Source organism: Topomyia yanbarensis, chromosome 1 (assembly GCF_030247195.1).
Source record: "Topomyia yanbarensis strain Yona2022 chromosome 1, ASM3024719v1, whole genome shotgun sequence".
Classification (NCBI taxonomy): Eukaryota; Metazoa; Arthropoda; class Insecta; order Diptera; family Culicidae; genus Topomyia; species Topomyia yanbarensis.
In genome coordinates, this window is record NC_080670.1 from 147351445 (window position 1) to 147375406 (window position 23962).

Here is a 23962-nt window from a genome sequence, read left to right on the forward strand (position 1 = left end):
TTAAACATTAGAAAGAAATCTTTTCCAACACGTAACATGCATACCAAATCAGACAAACTAATTAAATCAATAAAAAAATATTACAAATGAATAATTAAATTCAATTTGAAAATTTACCACTTCCATCGGTTCCTCTAGGCTATTGTTGAAATATGAAACGTGATATTTTTCAAAGCTGTGGATTCTGTTTAATTTTAAACAATTAGAGATGAACAAATGATATTGGAACTTAATAGACAACCCAAGGAATGTAATGGTTGCATCAAACCAAACAAATGCAGAGAAACCTGGCAGTGCAGAAGGCAAATACATTAACAGGGTCCAAAATATGTAGCGGTACAAATTAGGTTGGTCACCATAATACTTCTTGTATGATCTATAAAACGTGCACACTAAATTTTGATTGCCGAATATAAGCAAAATTTTGCTGAATTTTGTCTTACTGAAATATCAGCAATACTTCCAGCAAAAAAATATTTCACTGAAATTACAACAATTCAAAACTGTCAAAATTTGCTGCACTGTCAGTTTGATTTGCTGGAACTCAGCAAAATTGCCATTCTTATACTGATTGTTTCAGCAATCAAATTCTATAGATTTGCTGGTTTCGTCAAAAAATTGCATAGCTAAACCCTTATCAAATCCAGTTTGGCTGAAACAAAATACCAAAAATTGGTGTATAATGCTCGTTTGGCACGATATAAAATATCTCCGCTAGGCTATAGTCGGTAATCACACAATAGCGCATACATTTACCAGTGTTGTTAGAAACAGGCAGAACTTTATAGGGTTATGAAATTGAAGTCAATTTTATTAGAAAATGTTTCAAATACAAAATAATTTATTAAAAACAGTCCCATTTTGTAATATGTCTTTCCTTAGCTTTGATGACAGTAGTAAAGCAGTGAACAATTTAGTCACATGCTCTCCGCGGATTCTTTTGAAGCATTTTGTTTCATTCCATGACCAGAAATATTTGCTCAGGCGTTTCACAGGCCTTCTAGTACCAATTCCTGAAGGGCCAATTTGGTATTTTTAAGTCTTTCGCAACAAAGTAGGATATGTGACAGTTGTTCCAGACCACGCTATAAATAGGTGTTTGGTTCGAAAGTACTAGTTGCTAAGCTAAGTTGCTACCAATGTTCCAAATTTATTTGAAAATTTACATACTTTTTTTCAAGTGGACAAACAACCGCACAAGCAAGAAGATATGTAGTTGTGATTTAGCCAGAATTTTCTAACATTCAAAATTTAATTCCTAGGCAACTAGTTGGTTATATCTGACGTGCATGGTCTAGATCGTTTCGACTCCCTTTCCATAATTTTTCAAACCTTCTCGATATGGGGGAAATAAAGTGACAAGTGAAGATTAGTGAGGCATGGAAATGGAAAACTTTTCCACCCGAAAATCCTATTGATTGTAGCAACTCATTCGATGTTTTGTCCGAATGTGAAGCTGAAGATTGTGTGTAATCCAATGAGAAGAAACAGCAAACTGCTCCGCCCATAACAGTGGTGATCTCCGCCTTTCGAACTGGACCTTTCAACGTTCGTTCCGAACGTGAAGGCCTCGTTTCAGTTTGGCCGAAGAGGAGAATGTCGAATTACAGCGGAGGACTTAATTGGCCACAAACGACTACTCTACTATCTTACGGAGAAGTTATGTAAATTTTATTCATATGATTTCAAGACAGATAGATAGACCATTTAAGGCTGTCTTCAAAGGGTTACCGCAAGGTCAAAGTTTTCACAAGTTACTCTTATAGATAGAGTGGCTAGCGGCTCTAATACGCCAGAACGCTCTGGAATTATTCAAGAGCTTTATTTTTCTGGGCTAATGAGAAAAAATTATAAAACAACAAAGCAACAAAAACAACAAACAAACAAAAATCTGCTTCATCAGGAACGCTTTAAGAAATTAAATTTAAGTTTAAACGTATTTATCCGCTTCAAAATAGAATAACAGCTTCTCTACCTATACAAGGGTCTTCTATCTCCGTCACACCATCCTACAATGGTGTGTCATCATATGCTTCAGTGGGAGGGAACAATTTCATTTTCACACAGCGCTCCCTTTGCTCTTATGGATCTAGGTAGCATAACGGAAGAAAAATTGAATTTCTTGCTGCAATCAATGTTCCAGCCGATGACTGCTATTTTACCTCCTTGTTTGAAGCTTTTCAAACTGGATGGGGATTTGCTAACAAAATTGTAATGAATTTAAAATTTAATAATGACTTTAAATAATAATTTAAATTTATTAAATTGGAATGCTCGTTCATTAAAAACGTTCACAGACGAGTTCTTCAACTTTTTGAGGATACGTAATGTGTATATAGTCTATGCGACCGAAAATTTTTAAAACCTAAATAATAAAGTGAAGAGTAACTCTAACATCGATTGGATCGAATTGTTGGATTCGCAAATATCTCAGAAGGGTTATTCCACAGGAGTTCCGCTTCTAGGCATCGAAAAAGCTTTCGACAGTGTTTGACACTAAGGATTAATTGCCAAAATGTGGGATTTCAATTTTCCAATTAACCTAATAAAGATAATTAAAAATTATCTTACTCATCGAACCTTACAAATATATTACCAGAATTGTAAATCAAGTAAGCTACTTGTTAAAGCAGGCGTCCTTCAAGGGCCAAGCATCGCACCAATTCTATATATTATTCTTACCTGTGATCTTCCAAATCTACCCGCAGTCTGTAAAAAGTTACCCCTCTGTGATGATACTGGCATCTCTGCCACAGATAGGAGCTTTCGAATTATCTGCAGTGGACTACAACGAAGCTTGAATATTTTCAATGATTTCCTGAAAAAATGGAAATGCGGCAAATCCAAAATTGATTGTGTTTCCGTCTAAGCCAAGAGCTCCTCTTCTCAAACCGAAGATTACGTATATTATTAAATTTGATGTTTTGAATTTAACGTGGTCAGAACAAGTTAAATACTTGCGTTTAATTCACGATAAAAAACTTACTTTTGAGGATCACATTGAAGGATATATATATATATATATATATATATATATATATATATATATATATATATATATATATATATATATATATATATATATATATATATATATATATATATATATATATATATATATATATATATATATATATATATATATATATATATATATATATATATATATATATATATATATATATATATATATATATATATATATATATCTTATAAATAGGAATTGTAGGCTCTACCTACAGAACGAACTATTAATTAATTTTAACAAATACTTAGACCGGCAATGGTATATGCAGTGCCAATCTGGGCAAGTTGTAATGCTACTAGAAAGAAAACGCTTCAAAGGATTCAGAACAAAATTTTGAAAATGATTTTGAAGCGTCCTCCCTGGTTCAGCACAAACGAGTTGCACAGACTCGCAAACATAGAAACATTAGAAATTATGACGAACAGTAATATAAGAAATTTCCGACAAAAATCGTTACAATTACCAATTGCAACGATTAACTCTCTTTATAATTGATAAGTAAGTTTATAAAATTTAAAACTTCCTACTGCAAAAATCATTTAACTGCGAAAGCATATTATATCTTAATAATAATTAACCGAATAATGTCAATAGGGATGAAAATTCACCACTTGTGGCTGAACACCCAATATATTAAATTAGAAATATAAGGGAAGGAATTTAATCAAATATAAAAAATGGGTAAGCACCAAAATTTCTCCCTAGAGCGATTCTTTTTTTTTTTGTGAAACCTGGCCTGTTAAGCAAAAACAAGTTTCGGCTTCGTTGTTTCTTATCGACATAACAGAACTTCTACTCAAACGGGACATCACGTTTGACACAGTTGTTTGGTTCGAAACACAAATTTTGCTTCCGTTTTTGGGATTTAGCTTTAAGCCGGCGCTAAATTATTCCGGCAATAAGTTAGTGTCGGTTTCTGATGAGACGAAGGCGAAAAGCATCCATGACATTATTAATTTAGGTTCTCGTACAAAGAGTGGTTTCAGCAAAAAATTTCGCCCTAGGGAGAAGCTCCACTTTTTTTCTCCTTAGGGAGCAATATAGCATAGTAAACAAATGACCGCAATACAGAACATGTTAGAAAAAAGCACATTGCATTTTTCCCGCTATATTCTAGCCCACAGTGCATCTTTTGTATGGCTTTTTTCTCGATCGCTGTGTGTTTGTGGGTGTGTGTACAATAGAGCCAACCGGAGAAACACTGCCGGCGACTGCGCCGCCAACAATCACCACTATGATTGATTATAAATCTGGGCAAGCGTACTTGTTCAGTATGAAAGTAGCAAATACCGTCAGAAACCGACTATGCAGGATAACATTATTTACACATTCGAGCTGTGAATTTCTCCCTCCTCCCGTGTCGAACTTGCACTGTTTTCTATCTATTATTAGGATGTAACTGTTTGTACTTTCTGTAAACTGAACGTTTCTACCTGTCATCGTTATCTATCAGTTTGAAGCCGGTTTTAGAGTCAACGGAAGTGAACTTGCATAATTCTCTCTTTTTGATTAAGGAAGTGCACAGACTGTTCTCCGGAAATGAGGGCATTGCAACTCTAAGAACCCGCTACCCTTCAAATATGTGTTTGCATCTATTCGCTCAGTGCACCTAGGCCGTGAGAAGACGAATATACATTTTCACTCGTCTAAAGCGTCTAAATCTTGCGAAACAAACCGTAGTGACAAATTTTCTGTTTTTAATATTAGAAATATTTCAAATCGGAACAAAGCCAACAAACAATGATATGATTGTTGCTGTATTTGTAATATTTTCCCTGTTTCGGAGCTTCACACACAAGAGAAAATCTATTACTCGCAATAGTTTAACGTCATCGGTATCAGTGACGGCAGCAAACGACCGCCAGAACCACAGGTTGACTGATTGTACGGTGGTGGATGCGAACCTCAACTCATCGTTCGACGAACTGTGTGTGTCCGTACAAAGTGATACGATTTATTCGTCCGCAACTAGTAAAATCTACGACAAACGCCGCCAGGACTCGTCCTCGATATGCTCGGACATTTTCAATACGGACGAGGGCCGATCGGTTGCGGAGGAAGTGCGCTTTTCGACACGCAAAAGTTTGACCCGCATTCGACGATGCACGTCCAGGACTAGTCTCAGTCGAAGGCGGCGCACCACCGGAAGGTACATAAGAAAGAGTAGCAAGTGATGCGGGAGCGGGAAACTTGTTGTGAATGCAAATAGCGAATATGCGCTTCGCTTGTTGTGACTGATGAGATTTTGTGTTTATGGAATTATGAAAGGATTCCTCACTGATGAATGGTAACGGTTGAGCTCTCGTAATATGACCTTCTACTGTTTTATATATTATTGTTTATTAATTCAGGGGCGTTCAATCATCGCGGTTCGAAGTTAAATGCTGTTTATATATTTATTAGATTCCTCGAAACTAAGTTTTAGACGAAATCTTGTAGACTTCATAGAAACCATTCAACTCATTTCAAGAAGCTAGGTAGATGTTTTGCTGTTTATGTGCATATAATGACCAATATGCGTTTGAAAAAAGTACACCGTTGGCAATGAAAACCTAACCCGCATGAGCAGATTACTAACCAACATTATATCTCTCCAACCAAACTATCGGATAGTTATGAATGGATAAAAATCACATACAAACACTTGGACGATTTCACATTAACTTAAACCAAAAAAACATTAATTTTTGATGAAGATATATTATCTATAGCACTTTTCAGAATAAAGTATCAGTATACTGTTTGCTTAACATCAATATAACTCAGATAGAAGCTCTTCACATATGGAAGTACAACAATTTTAACATTTGGTAGACTTTCCACCGACTTTCCAAAACCAAGATTTCCCTATGATTCGAAAAAATAAGTCGAGTTGGTATCGAACCCTTAATTCGAAGAAACATTCACTTTATCGATTTCTTAGAAATAAATGTTACGGAATAAGCTTAATAATAAGCTTTCAGGAGTTTAATAATCGAGAATTTCATTCAAACTTGTTTCGAAAAGCTAATCCCAAACATAAACTCGCAGTTTTGCCATTCTTTGTACATATAATTACAATTCGATTATCGTTTCAATCACCCAAGGAAAATATTAAATCGTCTGCAGGTATTTGCGTTGCCTTAGTTTGAGAAGGGTAAGCATTTAGGGAAGCCCGGGGCTAGTTGGGGTTGGGGTAACTTAGCAGATTCTCTTTTTCTCCGTTTCTAATAGACATATGAAGCGTTTTCTCATTGTGTGCCTCGAGGAAAGCAAAATACATTCTCCAATGCGTTTATGTTGCATAACCCTTTGTTTTTTTTATTTTTAAATATATTTGACATGGCTCAATGCGTTAGCACAACTGAACCGTGGATCTTTCGTGTTTTTACAATATGTAAAAATAGAAACAGATATCGTTACAGCCTGTTCGTCGGGTCTTGTTGACGCATCTTACTGCTGCGTGTTGAGATCCTCTTCCTTGGTGGTGAAATATTAGGTGCGTTGTCTGCCGCATCTTGAGGGTCATTCAGTCCGTCTTCTCTCGTGTTTTCGTTTATGTCCATGTCGTCATCGTTACTGCATTCATGTTGCTCACGGTCGGATGTTCTTATTTGTTGTCTGTGCTTACGTGTCGCTATTGTGAATCCATCTTCATCGGAATTTGATTCCTTATGGGTGGTGTTGGTTGTTGGTTTGGAAACATTTGCTGTAATCGTTGATACTTCGATGTTGGTAATGGCAGTTGGTTTAGTGGTACTGGGCCCGATCGTTGTTGAGCTGGGGTTTGTGAATGCTCGGTCCGCAGTCGTTGGTTTACCAACCGGTTGTGGTTTAGCATACGACGACTGTATACCGGCTTTGGTCGTAGCAGAGAGAATTTCCTTAACAGCCTCTGCACAAGGTTTTCCATGGTGTAACGGCTGATCGCAATATTGGCACGTAGGAATCTGCCCTGGGTACGTGACTAGTGTTCGTTGAGAATGTACAATACCTTGAGGGCATTTGCTGAGATGGTCAAATAGGAGGGAATAAGTTTTGTCGGCCGCATTCTCACTACACGAACGCCGTTGCGGAGTCCTGGGAAGAAGTTCCTCCAAGTATCTTCCGTAACACTATTCGCCACTCCGTATTTTGACACGATTTGTTGATAACGGAGGAACTAGTACGTGGTGCCAGGTCATGTATCTTTATTTCAATTCTGTCAACATCTATATACGTTATGATACTGTTTAAAATGTCATTACATTCGACGACATGTTTCATGTTGTTCTGGGAAGCGAATGATTCTGCTTGACTAATGTTTTTGAACATAATCAGTACCGCATGACGTAAATGGTGGAATTGCACCGCATTAACTTCTGCTACGTTGAGCTTCATCTTCACCTTCAACATTTGCTCCACTTCACGAATTAATGGTCTTACCGGACATTTCGAGAAGTCGACAGCAACACAGTTTGCCCTCAACGGGACATACTGTTGCTTTGTATTGTCACTCATTGTTTGTTCACGTTTCACACACTAAGTAGAAGGAATCAATTTTTGCGTTTGCAAATAGACCAAGCGGCGCTCGGGTCATAAGTTTGAGTACTTGCCCTGCTATAGCAGCAGAGCGATTTCTAGCGTCTGCACTCAGTGAGATGAGAAACCGAACTGAACCATTTGTTTTGTGGAAGTGGCCGGCGATTGTGTTTTCGAGCAATTTTATTAATTTTTGAACATCTTGTGTTATTTATGGTTATATATTTTTCAATGGTCCTGAAAGTGCTTCCGCCGTATTAATATTACGCATAACCACAAACAAAAGTTGTTGTTTAATACTTTTTCATAAAATTTGAGATTGGAATAAGTTGGCGGTAACACACGTGTGCCAAGTTGGTGGTACTAGTCACAGTGCAAAGAATGTCATAAATTATTTTTACAGTCGGGTCTCCTAATGCGCGGGTTTCTACTACGCGGAATCCTACAGCTTATGGCATTTCGACTAATTGGGTTGTGGCCGAATGTTTCATCTGCGTTAACATTTAGCGCCATACTTTCGTTAGTAAATAGTAAATAGATCGAACCTCTCGTCGTGAATGTGACTATCATTGAATGGGTTTAACATGAAATATATCGAAACACTGATTATAATCAGTGTTTCGATATATTGCATGTTAAACCCATTCAATGATAGTCATTAATTTAATTATTTTAAACGGTGATGTCCCAGAAAGATTTCTCCAGAAAGTCAAGAGCTTTTGGATGGTCAAAATAATAACTCGGAATTGTAACACCAGGCGGCGCTAGTGCAAATGTTCAACTAATGTTAAAATCATTTTTATCTCAATAATGAGATTACTTAGAGGGATACTGTCTGCAGTAAAGTTGCTCATCAGATGGTGGCAGATTAGTTCGAGATACTCTCACTGTGTGGCGCTAGTGAGCGTATCAGATTACAGCACATTATACACTATAATACATCTCAAAAGTCTAATAAACTCAAAAACATGGCAGGAGCGGTTTCAGAAAAAAAATTCGGAGGGGTCCGAAATTTTTATTTTGAAATGTTCATTGTACAATTCGTAATAACTAAGCTGACCAACTCTGACGAAAAAATCCGTACACTATGAAAACCGTTTGCCTGAGCGTGATGAACGATTTCGCTTCGTTGCGGTATGGTGTACGGATTTTTTCGTCAGAGTTGGTCAGCTTAGTAATAACTAATAATTAGACATCAGTTTTGGTGGTCGAATCTGGTCAGGAATGATTTTGAGCTTAGAACGAATTAAAATAGAAAGTATTTTAAAATTTCTCAACGAGTAGAAAAATTTCGGAGAGGGTCCGGACCTCCAAGACCCTCCCCCTGGATCCGCGACTTAAAGATGGTGTTTTCGGTAAAGTTCTAGAGGAGGTCAAGGGCTGTACGATTATAGACAATTCAAATTGAAATAGATCCGCTATGTGGTGCTAGTACCTTGTACTATTTTTCAAATTCTGTATCTCTAGATCATGATAATTTAGAAGTATGGTGTTTCGGCAATATTCATCAGTAGGTCGAGTGCTGTCCGACTGCGAATAGACAATGTCAGAATTCAGCCACTAGGTGGCGCCTGAGAATATACAACTTTCAGTATATGTTAGGTGATGTTTTATCTTGAAAGTTTAGGAATTTGGAAAATTACGTTGTCTGTAAAATTTCTGAGGACGACAAGGGCTATTTGATAATGTAATGATTAAATCGGATATCACTCGCTAGGTGGTGCTAGTGAGCATACATTTTTGATATACCAGTTTCTCCAAATTATTGCAATATAGAGATCTGGTGTATCGGCAAAATTGTTGGGGGGTCAGTGATTATTTAGATCTGTGGTTGAATTTGATACCTGACCGCGCGATCTCGGCATGGTTTTAACTGCAGTGAGCATCTCGGAGAAGCCACAAGCCAAAATTAAAAGCCATGATTGCGATTTGATTTTTTTCATGTATCAATGATCATTATTTGTTTTCTAACATTTTAAATATGCAGAGGTCAACTGAAAACATTTTGGAAAAGTTTGATTAGGCAAGTTGTTCCCTTTTGAAAATCAATAGTTTTGAACATTTTCAAACCACATGAGGATCCGCCAATGTATCAAAATGGAAAATTTTGCAACTTTCTACGACTAATTTTTCTATTAAAAACCAGTTTTTTCCAGTTGAAAATCGATAGTTTTGGACATTTTCAATGCACATGGGGCCCGCCAATGTGTCAATATTTTTCATCTTTTTTTTCATCTTTACGGGAATGAGTTTTATAATGAAAAGCATATTTTTCTCAGTTGCAAATCAATAGTTTTGGACATTTACAATGCGCAGGAGAGTCTGTCGATGAATAAAAATGGAAAATTTTTCAACTTTATGAGAATGAATTTTATATTAAAGGAAATGTTTTTGTCAGCCTAAAATCAATAGTTTTGACATTTTTAATACACAGGGGGGTCCGTCGATGAATCAGAATTGAGAATTTTCTAACTTCATTGGAATGAGCATTATATTAAGGGACAAGTTGTTGGCAGGTGAAAATCAACAGTTTTTGACATTTTTAATGCACATCAGAGTCCGCCAATGTGTTAAAACGGAATATTTTTCAATTCTATGGGAATGAGTTTTATATTGAAAGGTAAAGCTCATCTTTCTATATCTTATATATATATATATATATATATATATATATATATATATATATATATATATATATATATATATATATATATATATATATATATATATATATATATATATATATATATATATATATATATATATATATATATATATATATATATATATATATATATATATATATATATATATATATATATATATATGATTTTCCACGAAAATTATTGCCGTTATATTCAACACATTTTTAAATGCCTTTAAATTGCCTTAAAAGTGCCCATATTTATCACACTTATTAAAATTATTTTTATTACTTCTTATATTATTTTAGTTACATTTATTATATTTAATATACAGTCGTGATTCGCTAGTTGGGCCACAGCTTCTGTCTAACTAACGAATTTGATTCGCTAGTTGGACCGACTGACCAATGTAAAAAATTCTCTAAAGCAGACGTGAGATTTTGACGTCCAGATGCTTTTTAGTTGGACAATGGTCCCACTAGCAGAGGTCAAACTAAAAAGCGGTCCAATTAAAAAATGACCAACCAGCGAATCACGACTGTATTACATATGCTTTTATATACAGATTATTACTGGCTAGGGAGGGATGTTTGATAACCTAACAGTTCAGGAATCAATTCGAAACTACCATAAGGATCACTTGAAGAAAAATCCAATTCTAAATTACATTCAGATATTTTTGTTTTATTTCGGGTCATTTATCTAGATATATCTAAAAGGTTTGCCATCAATTATTGTATAATATGAGAAACATTTCACAAAATATGCTACAACCATAGTACTTTAAATTAAATATACGTATAAATGTCCACATACAATTGCTACATTATTTTAACGCATTTTAAAGGGGTATCCGTGTACATTTAATACAATGGAGATCGAATATCACATTTATTATGTTTATAGGCCAATTTCATAGATGTTTCATAAATCTTTTGTAAGCATTATATTAATTACTCATTTTCCGTTTTATACGTTCGCTTATTGTTTGTGTTATTATCCATTAATCTCATACTGTATGTTATTGCACTTCATTTTCGTACCACAATCAGTATATTTTTAGGTATATATGTTATATACACTATATAGTTTGTTTAATTATATTTGTTACGTATACACTATTTGGATTAGGTTAATTGCTTTGCGTTTTCCATGGCAGAAGACATCCACTCGAAACATTCATTATAACCATTTTTTTTAAATATATACTACATTGTATGTTGTATTCACTTTCAATATACTCATTTTATTATAATATATTATATTATATGTTCGTTATATCATTTTGTACTGCATTATTTTCTATTATATGATATATTTATATTACAAAACAAAAGAAATCGCATAGGGGATGGGAGCATCAGGGTATCATACAAATTGAGGACTGGACGAAGGAACGCGGGTAGCCCGCCAGAGTCACTTGAAGGAAACTTCAGAATGTGCGATAGGAGTTTGACGCACCCTTCTCAAAACAAACCAAGAACGTATAGCGAAATTCTTTACCCTTTGGCTGGATATTATTGTTGGGAGAGGATCTTTCCATCCCGCGGAATGCGCGTAAGTGTCTCTGCTTACAGGTTCACCCAAACCCCTTTTGTCGCCTCTTCAGTAACAACAGTAATATGAAGGATAAATGATAAACTATTTCGGAGCTACGGTAAGTCTACCCGCATACACTGGAAAAACCTTGAGCTGATGATTTCAACTCAACAACTATTTGCCCTTCAATTTAAACTCGTTCCCAGAAAGTTGAAAATTTTTACATTTTGGCGCGGTCCAATATTGAAAAAAGACGGTCATAAATGTTTCCTGGCTTCCAGCTACGTTTTTGTGCTTTGAAGTCTTCAGAAAAGTTTTGCAGAATTTATTTACGTATATTTTGAAATGAACACCTCCATGCATACTCATGAATGTAATATGATGTGACAATTTAAAAAGCGGTAAATTGTCAATCAATTTCTTATATGTATAGTACTTCAACAATTCGATGAAATATATTTTTGAAAGCCCTGACATTCGCTGGACCAATCCATGCTGTTTCCAGTAGGAAAAAATCCTTTCTAAACACTTTCATTTTTTCGTATCATGCGCACGTTTCGACCTGTACGATGTTTGTAGATGATACAGGTAAATAACAGGGGCATCCCGCAGATGGTCTCCACTTATGCCATAGTTATATAAAAGCTGGTGAATGCTGTTGCCAGTTTTTTTGTCGGCATGCTACCAACACAGGGTAAACACCAGAACTGCTAGACGATTTTATATTAGCCATGGTAGTAAAACAGGTGCATGGAGGGCCCAACAAAGTCTCTTTTAATAGATTTTTTTTCATAAAATCTGTATAAATCTGTTTAATGTAGCTAACAGCTATATAAAATCTGCATTTTGTATCAGATCTGTATCTGGCAGCTCTAGAAACATTTTCCAACTGCTGAAAACTTTTAGTATTGCCTGATTTTATGTCGACAAACGATGATACTTGATAGTAATCCAAGATAGCGAAATAGAACAAAAGGTATCTTTCGTGCGTATGTTGATAGAGCGCAAAACAAATCTTACTAGATCGGGCTTCTGTTTTACTTTCAAATGCAACATTATACTATATTGTAAAACATACCTGATAATTAGCTACAAAAAGTCGCAAATTCAAACAAAAAATGATATAGAAAGTCTGTATTTTAACTAAAATATTTTTTTATTTCCGAAATTTTACGTCAAGCAGCTTTGGTGTGTTTGGGAATGTTATGCGTTTTACTGCTATCTAAAACTTTCAGGAAGAGACCTAAGTTATTAAATCTGATCTTGCGAAGAAAACTTTAAAAATGCGATTTCAGAGTACAATTATAATTTCACAACTATATCTTGCCTATAGAAATTTATAGATATATGATCTATGAATCAGCAAAGTAAAATTAATGGTTACTAAAGTTAACAGAAAAAAAAAATTCGATCGCTTAATTAAAAAATTGGTTATAACATCTTAATGAGAATTAAGGTGTCTATCCCAAAATATACGTAAACAAATTCTACAAAACTTTTCTGAAGATACCAAAGCACAAAAACGTAACTGGAGGCCAATGACCGTCTTTTATCAATTTTGGACCACTGTGCGTCGGCGGACTCCCTTGTGCATTGAAAATGTCTTAAGCTATTGGTTTTCAACTGCCAACAATTCACCTTTCAATAAAAAACTCATTCCCATAAAATTGAAAAAAATATTTCGTTTTGACACACTGGCGGACCACCATGTGCATTGAAAATAACCAAAACTATTGAATTTCATCTGCCAACAACTTGCTTATCAATATAAAACTCATTCCCAGAAAATTGCAAAAAAATTCATTTTGATGTAGGGAAGCAAAAACCTATATAAAATCTGCATTATGTATCAGATCTGTATCTGGCAGCTTGGAAACCTTTTCCAACTGCTGAAAACTTTTAGTGGTGCCTGATTTTATGTTGACAAACGATGATAGTTGATAAGGGATCATTCATAAAGTACGTAACGCAAAAACTCCCCCCTCTCCACATGTAACAAATTGTCACAAATTTCTCTATTCCCCCCCCCCCTATTACGTAACAAATTCTTCGAAAAAAAATTTTGTTCAGTAAAAATAATTCTACGTAACGATGTAGCTTGCTCCCCCTCTACCATACGTCACAACTTGTCATAACTTCTCGTACCCCCTCCCCCCTAAACGCGTTACGTAATTTATGAATGGTCCCTTAGTGACATGTGCATTTAAAATGTCCTTGATTTTCACCTGCCAGCATCATGCCCTTTATTATAAAACTAACTCCTAACAAGTATAAAAACCTTCCATTTTAACAACTGGCGGACCCCCATGTGCACTAAACATTTCCAAAACTATTGGTTTTCATCTGCTAACAACTTGCCATTTAAAATAAAACTCATTACCATATTGTTGAAAAAGAATCTTGAATATCAAAATTTTTACTAGCTCACTAGCGCCTAAAATTTTTTGTTAAAACCATCTTTCTAAATTATCAAATTTTTGGGATATATTACAATCTACCAGACCATATGGAGACGCCTTGTAGCTTAAAAATCTTCTTACAAATTAGGTACCTAAACAACTTCATATTGTTGAAAAATCAATGATTTTTACTAGTTTTGGAAACCATTTCTGTTATTAGCTGTGAATGGCTACTATTATGGACCTTAATGGCCAACGCTTTCAAATAGGACGACATAAAATATACGAAAAAAGAATTATGGAATTTCGATACTAAAAACTGAAAAGGATTCAGCAACCCAAAATTAAAAATCCAATTTTAGGCATATATACCAATTTTTATAATTGTGTCACAAATGTTTATGGAGAGGTAACTATGTGACGTACCGCCTATTTTTCAGACGCCCGCATATACTGACAACTTACCCGGGGTCCGGAGATTATTGGAAAGATTTCTGCGTCACATATTTAACTCTATAAAGCATCAAAGACATTAATAAAATTTCGAGATGTTGCCAACAGGGTGCCCTTTTTGCACGATGTACATAAATCAGTGTTTCAAAAATCACTCCAATCAGCATGCGTCGAAAAAGCCATAGTTTGACAAATCATTAAAATCCATGATTTCATCACTCATGGTTTTTTTGGCTCCTGAGGAGTGAAAACCGCCAAGGAGTGAAAACAGGTTGCTAGATTATAATTGCAGCATGCAGTTTTCAAGCCCGAGCTCAATTTAGATTTTCAATTTTCATTTTATCAAGCGCAAAAGCAAAACAGATCATGGCGAAAGCTTCTTTTCGATAGACCTCGAAGGTCATTTAGTGTTATTTTAGCTATAAGTCGTTTTACATCAAAAGAACGCGCTGAAATCGTAGCGCTTTACATTGAAAACGATCGTTCAATAGTGAAAACTTCACCCTTTCCGGCGGAGTAAATAAACAAAATTGTCGAATTTGGGGGACACAGAACCCACACGTTATACATCAAACACCACTGCACGAGCAGAAAGTAACTGTTTTGACCGGAGTGTGCTCCAAAAGAATCATCGGTCCTTATTTTTTCAAAGAGGGAGAGACCATCGACAACGCACGCTACCGTTGGATTTTCGCGCACTTTGTCTGGCCACAAATGCAGTAGAAAGGTCTGAAAACTTCTATTTTCAACAAGACGGGGCACCTTGCCACACCGCAATCTTGCGCAAGTTCTCGCAGAGCAAATTCCCAGGACGCGTTGTCTCAAAAAGTGGTGTTTGGAATGGCCTCCTCGTTCTCCGGATACGGTGCCAGACTTTTTTTCTGTGGGGTTACTTGAAAAGTAAAGTGTATTCTAGCAATCCTAAATACCTTGATGAATTCAAAGCTAATATACGAGCAAAAATTGCTGCGATTAAACCCGAAATGCTGTCCAATGTCATGGAAAATGCCCGCAAAAGAACTGCTTTTTGTGTATCAAATGGGGGTGGCTATTTAATCGACGTTGAATAATAAACCTGGTTTATAATAAATGGCATAAAATATCCTAAAAAAATTGTTTACTTCTGAAAACGGCTAAAAATGGCGGAGTTGTTCAATGTTGTAAAAGGATACATCCAGCTGGCGTACCCTATACTTTCTGCTGGGATAATTGAGAAATTAAACATAGAAATCTTGAAGACCTGTTAGCAAAGCTTGAAATTAAATTCGGTCTATAAGCGGCGACAGAACAAGAATCACAAACCGGAGTGGACAGGAGGAGCCAAAACCAGGAGTGAAAACCAAAGAGTCAAAACCCACTTGGATTGCTTTGATTTTTTTACTCACTCCCAGAAACGTGCATAACAATGATTGGTTTCCACCGCTCCTGTGGAAACAGGCTCCTTGGTGTGAAATGTGTGGTTTATTTGAAACACTGACATAAATCAGAGATAAGAAATTAAAATTTAAAGCGCCGCCAACTAGTTCCGGGCCCCACTATCGACCAAAAATTTACCGTTTCTACGTAATAATTAATGACTGATTGTTCGGCAAAAATATGGTGCATTGCTTAGATGAAAAAAATATGCTTTAAGCAGATATTGGTACGTTATTTCCACATCAACTTTTGAATAGGGCTAATAAGATTTGCAAACAAACTTTTGATTTGCTGATTTCTCTTAATTTGTTATAATTTCAACACAGAAAACATTTGAAATTGATTCTACCAAGGGTAAAGATGTTGATTCATGTGTATTTTTCATGAAATTCAACTCGATAGCGGAGTAATGAGCGAAATATGTTTGTTTACAATCTGATTAGCCCTTTTGAAGAATTAATATTGATTTAAGCTATACAGATACTAAAAAGTTAGTTTTCGATCATAAAAATTCCTTCAATCACGTCAATATGTTTTAACCTTTTTTTCCAAACTACCAGCAGTTTCAAAAACATGATAATTTAAGTATACAGTCAGTAAATAACTATAATAATCTTGCATCTTTTCTTCCCAATTTCAGTTTTGACGTTGAAAATGGCCAAGGTTCGCGATCACCGCTGGAAGGTGGATCACCAGCAGCCGCCGCTGCCGCCGGGTTGGTACTGCAGAATCTACCTCAGCGAAGAGAATCGTTTTTGTATCGGTCCGATTCAGATTTCGAGATGTCGCCGAAGTCGATGTCGAGAAACTCTAGCATCGCCAGTGAAAGGTAAAAGTTTTACGTCATATGCCAAATATGGCAATTTGTTGCTCAATGTTGGTTCTTTTTATTGTTGTCTTTTCCTGTATATGACCTACATTCTGTTTCTAAACGTCTCCTACCCTCCCAAATGTTGTTGCCTGCAAACGTTAAATGAAATCGCTCCAAAATTCAAAAAAAAATACAAACAACCACCACTACCACCAACCAACCAACCAATGCTGCTCGTTCATTGATCTCACAGAACTGATAAATTTTCTAGACTCAAAGAAGTGGAACCGCCAACGATCACCAGCACAGACCGAACGTAAGTATTGAAGTGGCTGATACGAGTGTCCTTTGACTACCGTGATGTGTACTTACGATCCATTCATTTGTCCTATGAATTTTCTAACCTGTCATGCTTTCCACGAGTTCCAAACTGCGTGGACAATAAGAATATCCACACGAGTACGTACATTATGCAGTAGATTTGACTGACGCTGCATTCATTTTTAATAATCGGTTCAAATTAATTGGTATCAATGTGTTCTGTACAATCCTTCCTGATGAATACATCAAACGTAAGCTTCATTACCGTTAATCCATCTATGATTTTATTGTTTATAGATGTCATGCCATAAATCGATAATTTGTTTTCAATAATACTAATATTGTAATTCGTTGTTTCAATGATCTAGGCGTTGTTACCGTACTCTCAGTGAGAATTGATTTTCAATTATTGAAAACTTGATACATATGTACTTATTGTCGAGTTCTCAACTTTCCTAACGAAAAGAAAAATTTTCATAGCGAAACTATGGATCCACGGACTATAATCATCACCTTAATATATGTACGCTGCAGTTTAATTATATTGAAAACATAGTCAAGCTCTCTTCTCTTAACATAAACACAAATCTGTGCACAAACCTGAACCTCATTATTTCAATTGGTAAGCCATATTTCCCATATTTAAATATTCTACGGAGTGGTATGATTCTTGAACGCATCAAAGCAACAACTAGCGTGGATAATAAACCAACGATAATTGGAAAGCGCCCCCACAAGTTTTCAAACACAAACATGTTAGGGTAGTAGCTCTCTAATTCACATAAAGCTCCTCTACTCGTCCTACCCATTTGAATTCCATTAGTTAGACAAGCGTCTCGCTATTCGACGCATTAACTCAAGCGATAGTGTTCGTTTTTAAATATTGTGGCATCCTGACTAATGAGATGAATAATGGATTACATACCCTACTTAATTCCAATCACGCCGGAAGGGAGCTTTCGTTTGTCGCATGTCTTCAAAGGATCTGTATACTTTGGTGACTTTCTCTTTGTTGTTGAGATATCCAGTGAAACTCACTGGCTAGCCACCTATATGAGAAAAACAGATCGCAATCGATTGGCACGTACCACGAAAACAACACTCGACGTACAGGGCCGAATATAATTTTAGAAATGATAGTCATGGAACAGTTGGCCTCCATCAGAGCCGATTGTACCGTGGATGTCCCTCAATGAACCACAGGACGGAAACTTAGATATTTGGCGGAAATGAATTAAATATTTCCTATCAACCTAGTAAGTAATTTGCCGGAAATTCAATCTTGGGACACTCGTTTCCTCTATATATTCTCTCGCTGAAGACATGTGAAATAATGTTCATGTTTTTTTTTCCTTTCAAATTTATTTCATGTATTTTCTCGTCTTGGCTGAATTCCCCTGCACTCCAACTACCACGCTATCCAACTACCACGGTCAGGCATATGGAAGATCTGATCGTTACGCCATTTGCGCAAATCCTGGCTAGCCTACGTTCAGTGCGATCGAACTTCTACAGCTTGACAAATGTTACACCGCCCAAGTAAGTATATTTTATCGTATTTATCTTTGTACACCATTCATCGTCCCTCACCAGTTGGTCGTTCACTCATCGCACAGACGGAGTCTGAAAAGTATTTTTCCTATTAAATTAGCTTTTCCTGCGAAACCACCAAACGTTGTGCCAACGTAAGCGGCACGAATGTTGCGAACGACGGAAAATAATTTACTGAGTCATGTGAGCGATTGCATCTTGTCGCCAAAAAGGAAAATAATATTTTTAGGAAAACAATCCGTAGGCTTGTTCTTTTCACCCGCTGCAACGTAAGATGTTTTTTCAACACATCAACATTAATGGTTTATCGGGGATGATCAATGTTGTTTTCTTAAATGAAATAGCTATGTCTTGCATTCGCAGTTGTCAACATGTGATTAACAGGAAATTATTTAGAATCATCTATTCTACAAAAACTATTTTGAAATCAAACTTTTTCCCCTGGTTTACAGATCAAAACGAAATAACGTTCAGACGACACCAATTCCTAAGGCACCGAATCCAGGGGATGAATCGTATGTAAAGCTGGCTTTAGAAACGATCGACGAACTGGATTGGTGCCTTGATCAACTAGAAACGGTGCAAACGCACCGCAGTGTTTCAGACATGGCATCACTGAAGGTGAGCGTTGGAATCGAGACAAATTTGTAGCTGCTTTTCACCCATTGCTTTTCATTTCAGTTCAAACGGATGCTGAATAAAGAACTCTCGCACCTCAGCGAATCAAGTAAATCTGGTAACCAGATTTCTGAATATATTTGTTCAACTTTCTTAGGTGAGTTGTATCGAAAAAAGTGAAATAAATCTCCATTATTTCAACTATTGCTCGTTACAGACAAACAGCAGGAGCTGGACATCCCTTACAGCAGAGATGATTCAGATTCGCATAATCCGACCACATTTTGTCGTAGTAGGTCACCACGAATGGGCGAACGAATGTCGCAAATATCCGGGTTTAAGCGGCCCCTGCAGCACACAAATTCTTTTACCAGTGATCGCTTGCCACAGTACGGTGTGGACACACCACACGAGCACCAGTTGGGACAGGTTCTTAATAGTGCTGATACTTGGGGCATCGACATATTCAAAATTGAAACTCTTAGCAACAATCGACCACTGACCTGTGTAGCTTTTGCTATTTTCCAGGTATTTGATCGATGAATAAATTACATCAGAGCGTTAGTGATCATGAATTGTCTTCTTCCATAGGAAAGGGACATCTTAAACACTCTTATGATACCATCCAAAGTTTTTCTAGCGTTTATGACAACCTTAGAGGATCATTATGTTAAGGACAACCCATTTCACAACTCACTGCATGCGGCAGATGTGGCGCAGAGTACCCACGTTTTGCTGAACACACCGGCACTGGAGAACGTATTCACTGCGTTAGAAATCTGTGCAGCACTATTTGCCGCCTGTATACATGACGTTGATCATCCGGGTCTAACCAATCAGTTTTTAATTAATTCGAGTATGTCCAATCACACCTAGCTGCTAGTAATTTTGTTTTCTTCTAACGTATCTTTTCGTTGCAGGTTCAGAACTAGCGATTATGTACAATGACGAATCCGTGCTAGAAAATCATCATTTAGCAGTTGCATTTAAACTCTTGCAAAATGAAGACTGCGATATACTACGCAATATACAGAAGTAAGTTGAGCATTCTTTTTTTTTTTCCTACGACTGCTTTGCCCCTAAAAAGACTTTTTTGAAGCGAGTTTGAAGAAATATGTCAGGAACGAACTAGTTACACCTCTTAAGTTTTCTATTTTACAGCTATTATAATTAAGTAACTTAAGGTGTTTTTAACAAAAACTGTTTTTCTACACTAACTATTTAATTTTTTATTTCTCGTAAACAGTGTCTTCGGACACCTTTTAAAGATCGTAGAGACCGTTTTTTTTTCTAATAGAAGAATTCAGATAGCACGTTCGCAACTGAAGTTCCCGATCAGAACTTCATAACAGAAAATTATCAAATTTATGTCTCATGTTGATGTTTATTACTCACTGTGTTATCTTTATGATATCCCGATCAGTAATGTATTATATCAAAATTATATCTTCAGGTGATTCATTGGATTATTAATATGATATTAATGAACGCATACAACGATGATGTTGCAGTAAGAATGAATATATTCATTCAAAATTATCTTTGAACGCTAACGGTAAACTTTGAATGATCGTAACATTACACAATTGACCGTCTATTTGCTAACACACTGAAGAGTGAAGTCTCCTTTTAAGAATCGTTATTCAATTTTTAAAACGAATTTTCGAAGTTTTATTGATTTCCTAATTTTTGCGTTTTTCACATAGATTTTTAAAGTTCCAACAAGTTTTAGATGCAAATGGCCAGAAAACTTGTTGCAATTTGATTAAGAGATAACATTACCTGTTTTCTGAGGCACTCGGTTGACGCACAAGTGCGTTTTTTTAATTTCCAAAGCGTTGCGATTTTTTTTTTCATTTCATTTCCCGCATAAAAAGTGTTTAAGTTTACTTGAATGTTATATCTTTATTTCACGTAAGATAAATTTGACATGTTACGGTTAACCTGACAAGTGATTTGAATGCGCATATGATCTACTGTTTCGCTGTATTCGATGGTGCTTTGTTCCTCTCGCCACCAAAAAAACATCAAGCTAACAAATTCTCGTGGTAATCGACATTCTTGAAGATACTTGATTAATTTTGTAGAAAATTTTAAAAAGTAATATGACGACCTATTCAAATTGTTTAAAAGAATTACATTTGTGCGTGTGCTATCCATATTTCGAAATAACTCAAACGTCAGAAACCAATCCAGTTGGAAAGAAATTGCATAAGCAACGTGCCTGGAGTTTGTATGGGATTTTTTGACAATTTACATGGATAAAACCCACTAGCTCACATTTTCGCCGCTAGGTGGCACTGTATGCATCGTATTATTACTGTAAGTGAAAATAAGAAAAATAATTTGATTGTCTGCAACTTTGTCGAAGACAAAGTCAATCTGGCTTTTTTGAAACAAATTATTAAACTTTTAGCGAAATGATGTCTGAGTCAGTTTTGCATGGGGCGTAGCGGTGCAAGTACTTGATTGCATGAACTAAACATTTTTGTGAAAAAAGTTCTTACAACAGAGGCCAAAAATATGCCTTCAGAATAGAATTACAACAAGTATATTCCTTAAATATGCTTTTCCGATGACAATCGCATAAAAGTTATTTCACTTAACCGTCCACATGTCTACAAGTCAGTAAACAAAAATTAAATCACACACGCCAAATCAAAACATACTCGAAATTCTAAGTTCGAGACACAATGAAAAAATAGTGGTCGCGGAGTAACTTTCGCAAAGGTTAAGTGTCAGTTATAACTTATAAATAAGATGGACACACACACAATAAATAATATTCAATCAAATCAAAATTAGGGGAGATTTTAATTCAACAGATAGTGCTGATGAATGCTAAAACCGTGTCTCCAGGTGGGAATCTTTTTACATTTCTTATAAAAGAAATGTATAGAATTCGCTCAAACTTTCAAGATTTTTTCCGAGGCCCGGAGGGCCGAGTCTTATATACCAATCGACTCAGCTTGACGATTTGGGACAATGTCTGTGTGTGTGTGTGTCTGTGTGTGTGTATGTAACGGACAAATTTCCATTCGTGTTTCTCAGCAATGGCTGAACCGATCTTATCCAAACTAATTTTAAATGAAAGAACTAAAAAACAGTATGAACGCTATTAATTTGTTTTTGATTCTGATGTTTAGTTACCAAGATATGAATGTTTGAATGCGTAAAAATGGCGTTTTTTGCTGTTTTTTTGAATTATCTGCCGAAATTGACAACATAGATTAACAATTTATATGTTTTTAGACAGCTTTAACGAATATCTTTCGAACAAGCTATTGTTGAAATCGGACTATTATCAAAAGAGATATTTAACATTAAATGCGGACGAAGGATTTTTATCATTTCCCATTGCCAGAAATATGACCAAAAACATGTAATCTATTATTAACGCCAAAACGGCTTATTTTAGATCAATAGTAGCTTGGGAGAATTTAATGGAGGTAATATGCCCTTTTTTTGGTATTATGCTTATGCTGATTAATCCCCCTAAAAGTGAGATATTTTCACAAATTTTCTTGGAAGTGATTATATCGAAATGATGTCTTCAGCAAATTTGTAGCTCTTACTTTTGCGAATAACTTTACTAAAGACTTTAAATATCTATTTTGAATACTTTAAAAGTTATGGCTTGTTGTTTGTTGAAAACTCTTTGTCGCCTATTTATTGTTCAATATAGTAATAATCCATTGAAATAAGCTAAACATTATTTCGATAAAACGAATTTTATATTTCATTTTACTATCTACAACCGCTAGAAATAATCACCGAACACTTCCAAGTTGTCTGGAAGGAACTTGATAACTTATCAGTGCCAAAATGTTCATTTGTGCGAACCTTCTGACTGCAATTTTTCTAACTTATGACCATCAGATCGATCTGAAACATATCGGAAAATGAAAAGCGAAATAAATAACTCCAAGCAACGGCGTAGCCAAGAGAAGGTTTTAGGGTTTAACACCATACAACCCCCACACCACACCCAAAAAAATATTGGATTGAAGTTTAAAATTTATTGATGCGGACTGATTTAATTCAATATTACAATAACAATTATCTGATCCGTAGATTGATAACCTGTTGTTGTAAACATCATGAGGACTTTTGATAAATTGTCGGAATGGGGTCCTGATATGTAACTGATCTATTGGTCTTGATTTCACAGTTGTCTAATAGCATCAATATCAAATTCCTGCCTGAACACATTCCAATAGAAAATTGTAGAAATGTACTGTAATAAGGGTCTTTATTTAATAGGAAGCGAAGTTAAAATCGATTTAATGTCTATGAAACATAGAACTGCTCACCAAAAAAATGCATAACTTTCAACATTTGCTAAAAATGTTTTTGCCTTTCTCATTCACTCTAAAATTCGTCAATCCAATTCCGACCCGGAGAGCCGTGTGTCATATGCCAATCGACTGAGTTCGTCGAGATCGGAAAATGTCTGTGTGTGTATGTGTGTATGTGTGTATGTGTGTATGTGGAAAAAAATGTGACCTCTCTTTCTCAGAGATCGACCCATTTGCACAAAGTCAGTCTCAAATTAAAGGTACAACCTTCCCATCGGCTGCTATTGAATTTTTTGTTGATTGGATTTCCGGTTCCGGAGTTACGAGTTGAAGAGTGCAATCACACAGCAAATTCCCATATAAACTGAAATGAAAAAATTTCA

At 35.8% G+C, this 23962-nt stretch overlaps 1 protein-coding gene across 4 annotated transcripts in view; it reads left to right on the forward strand.

Moving 5' to 3' along the window:
- Nucleotides 1-23962, forward strand: part of LOC131676833 (cAMP-specific 3',5'-cyclic phosphodiesterase) — a 132635-nt gene that overhangs the window by 84540 nt on the left and 24133 nt on the right. For 2 of the 4 annotated variants that reach the window (XM_058956215.1, XM_058956187.1), the window contains exons 2-9: nucleotides 16621-16809; nucleotides 17045-17107; nucleotides 18550-18651; nucleotides 19116-19284; nucleotides 19345-19438; nucleotides 19499-19809; nucleotides 19873-20137; nucleotides 20202-20316. In XM_058956215.1, the coding sequence (XP_058812198.1) occupies nucleotides 16621-16809; nucleotides 17045-17107; nucleotides 18550-18651; nucleotides 19116-19284; nucleotides 19345-19438; nucleotides 19499-19809; nucleotides 19873-20137; nucleotides 20202-20316 (1308 nt within the window). Of the gene's footprint in view, nucleotides 1-4308; nucleotides 5178-16620; nucleotides 16810-17044; nucleotides 17108-18549; nucleotides 18652-19115; nucleotides 19285-19344; nucleotides 19439-19498; nucleotides 19810-19872; nucleotides 20138-20201; nucleotides 20317-23962 lie in introns of those variants that run through there. The other 2 variants (XM_058956206.1, XM_058956196.1) reach the window with 2 other exon arrangements.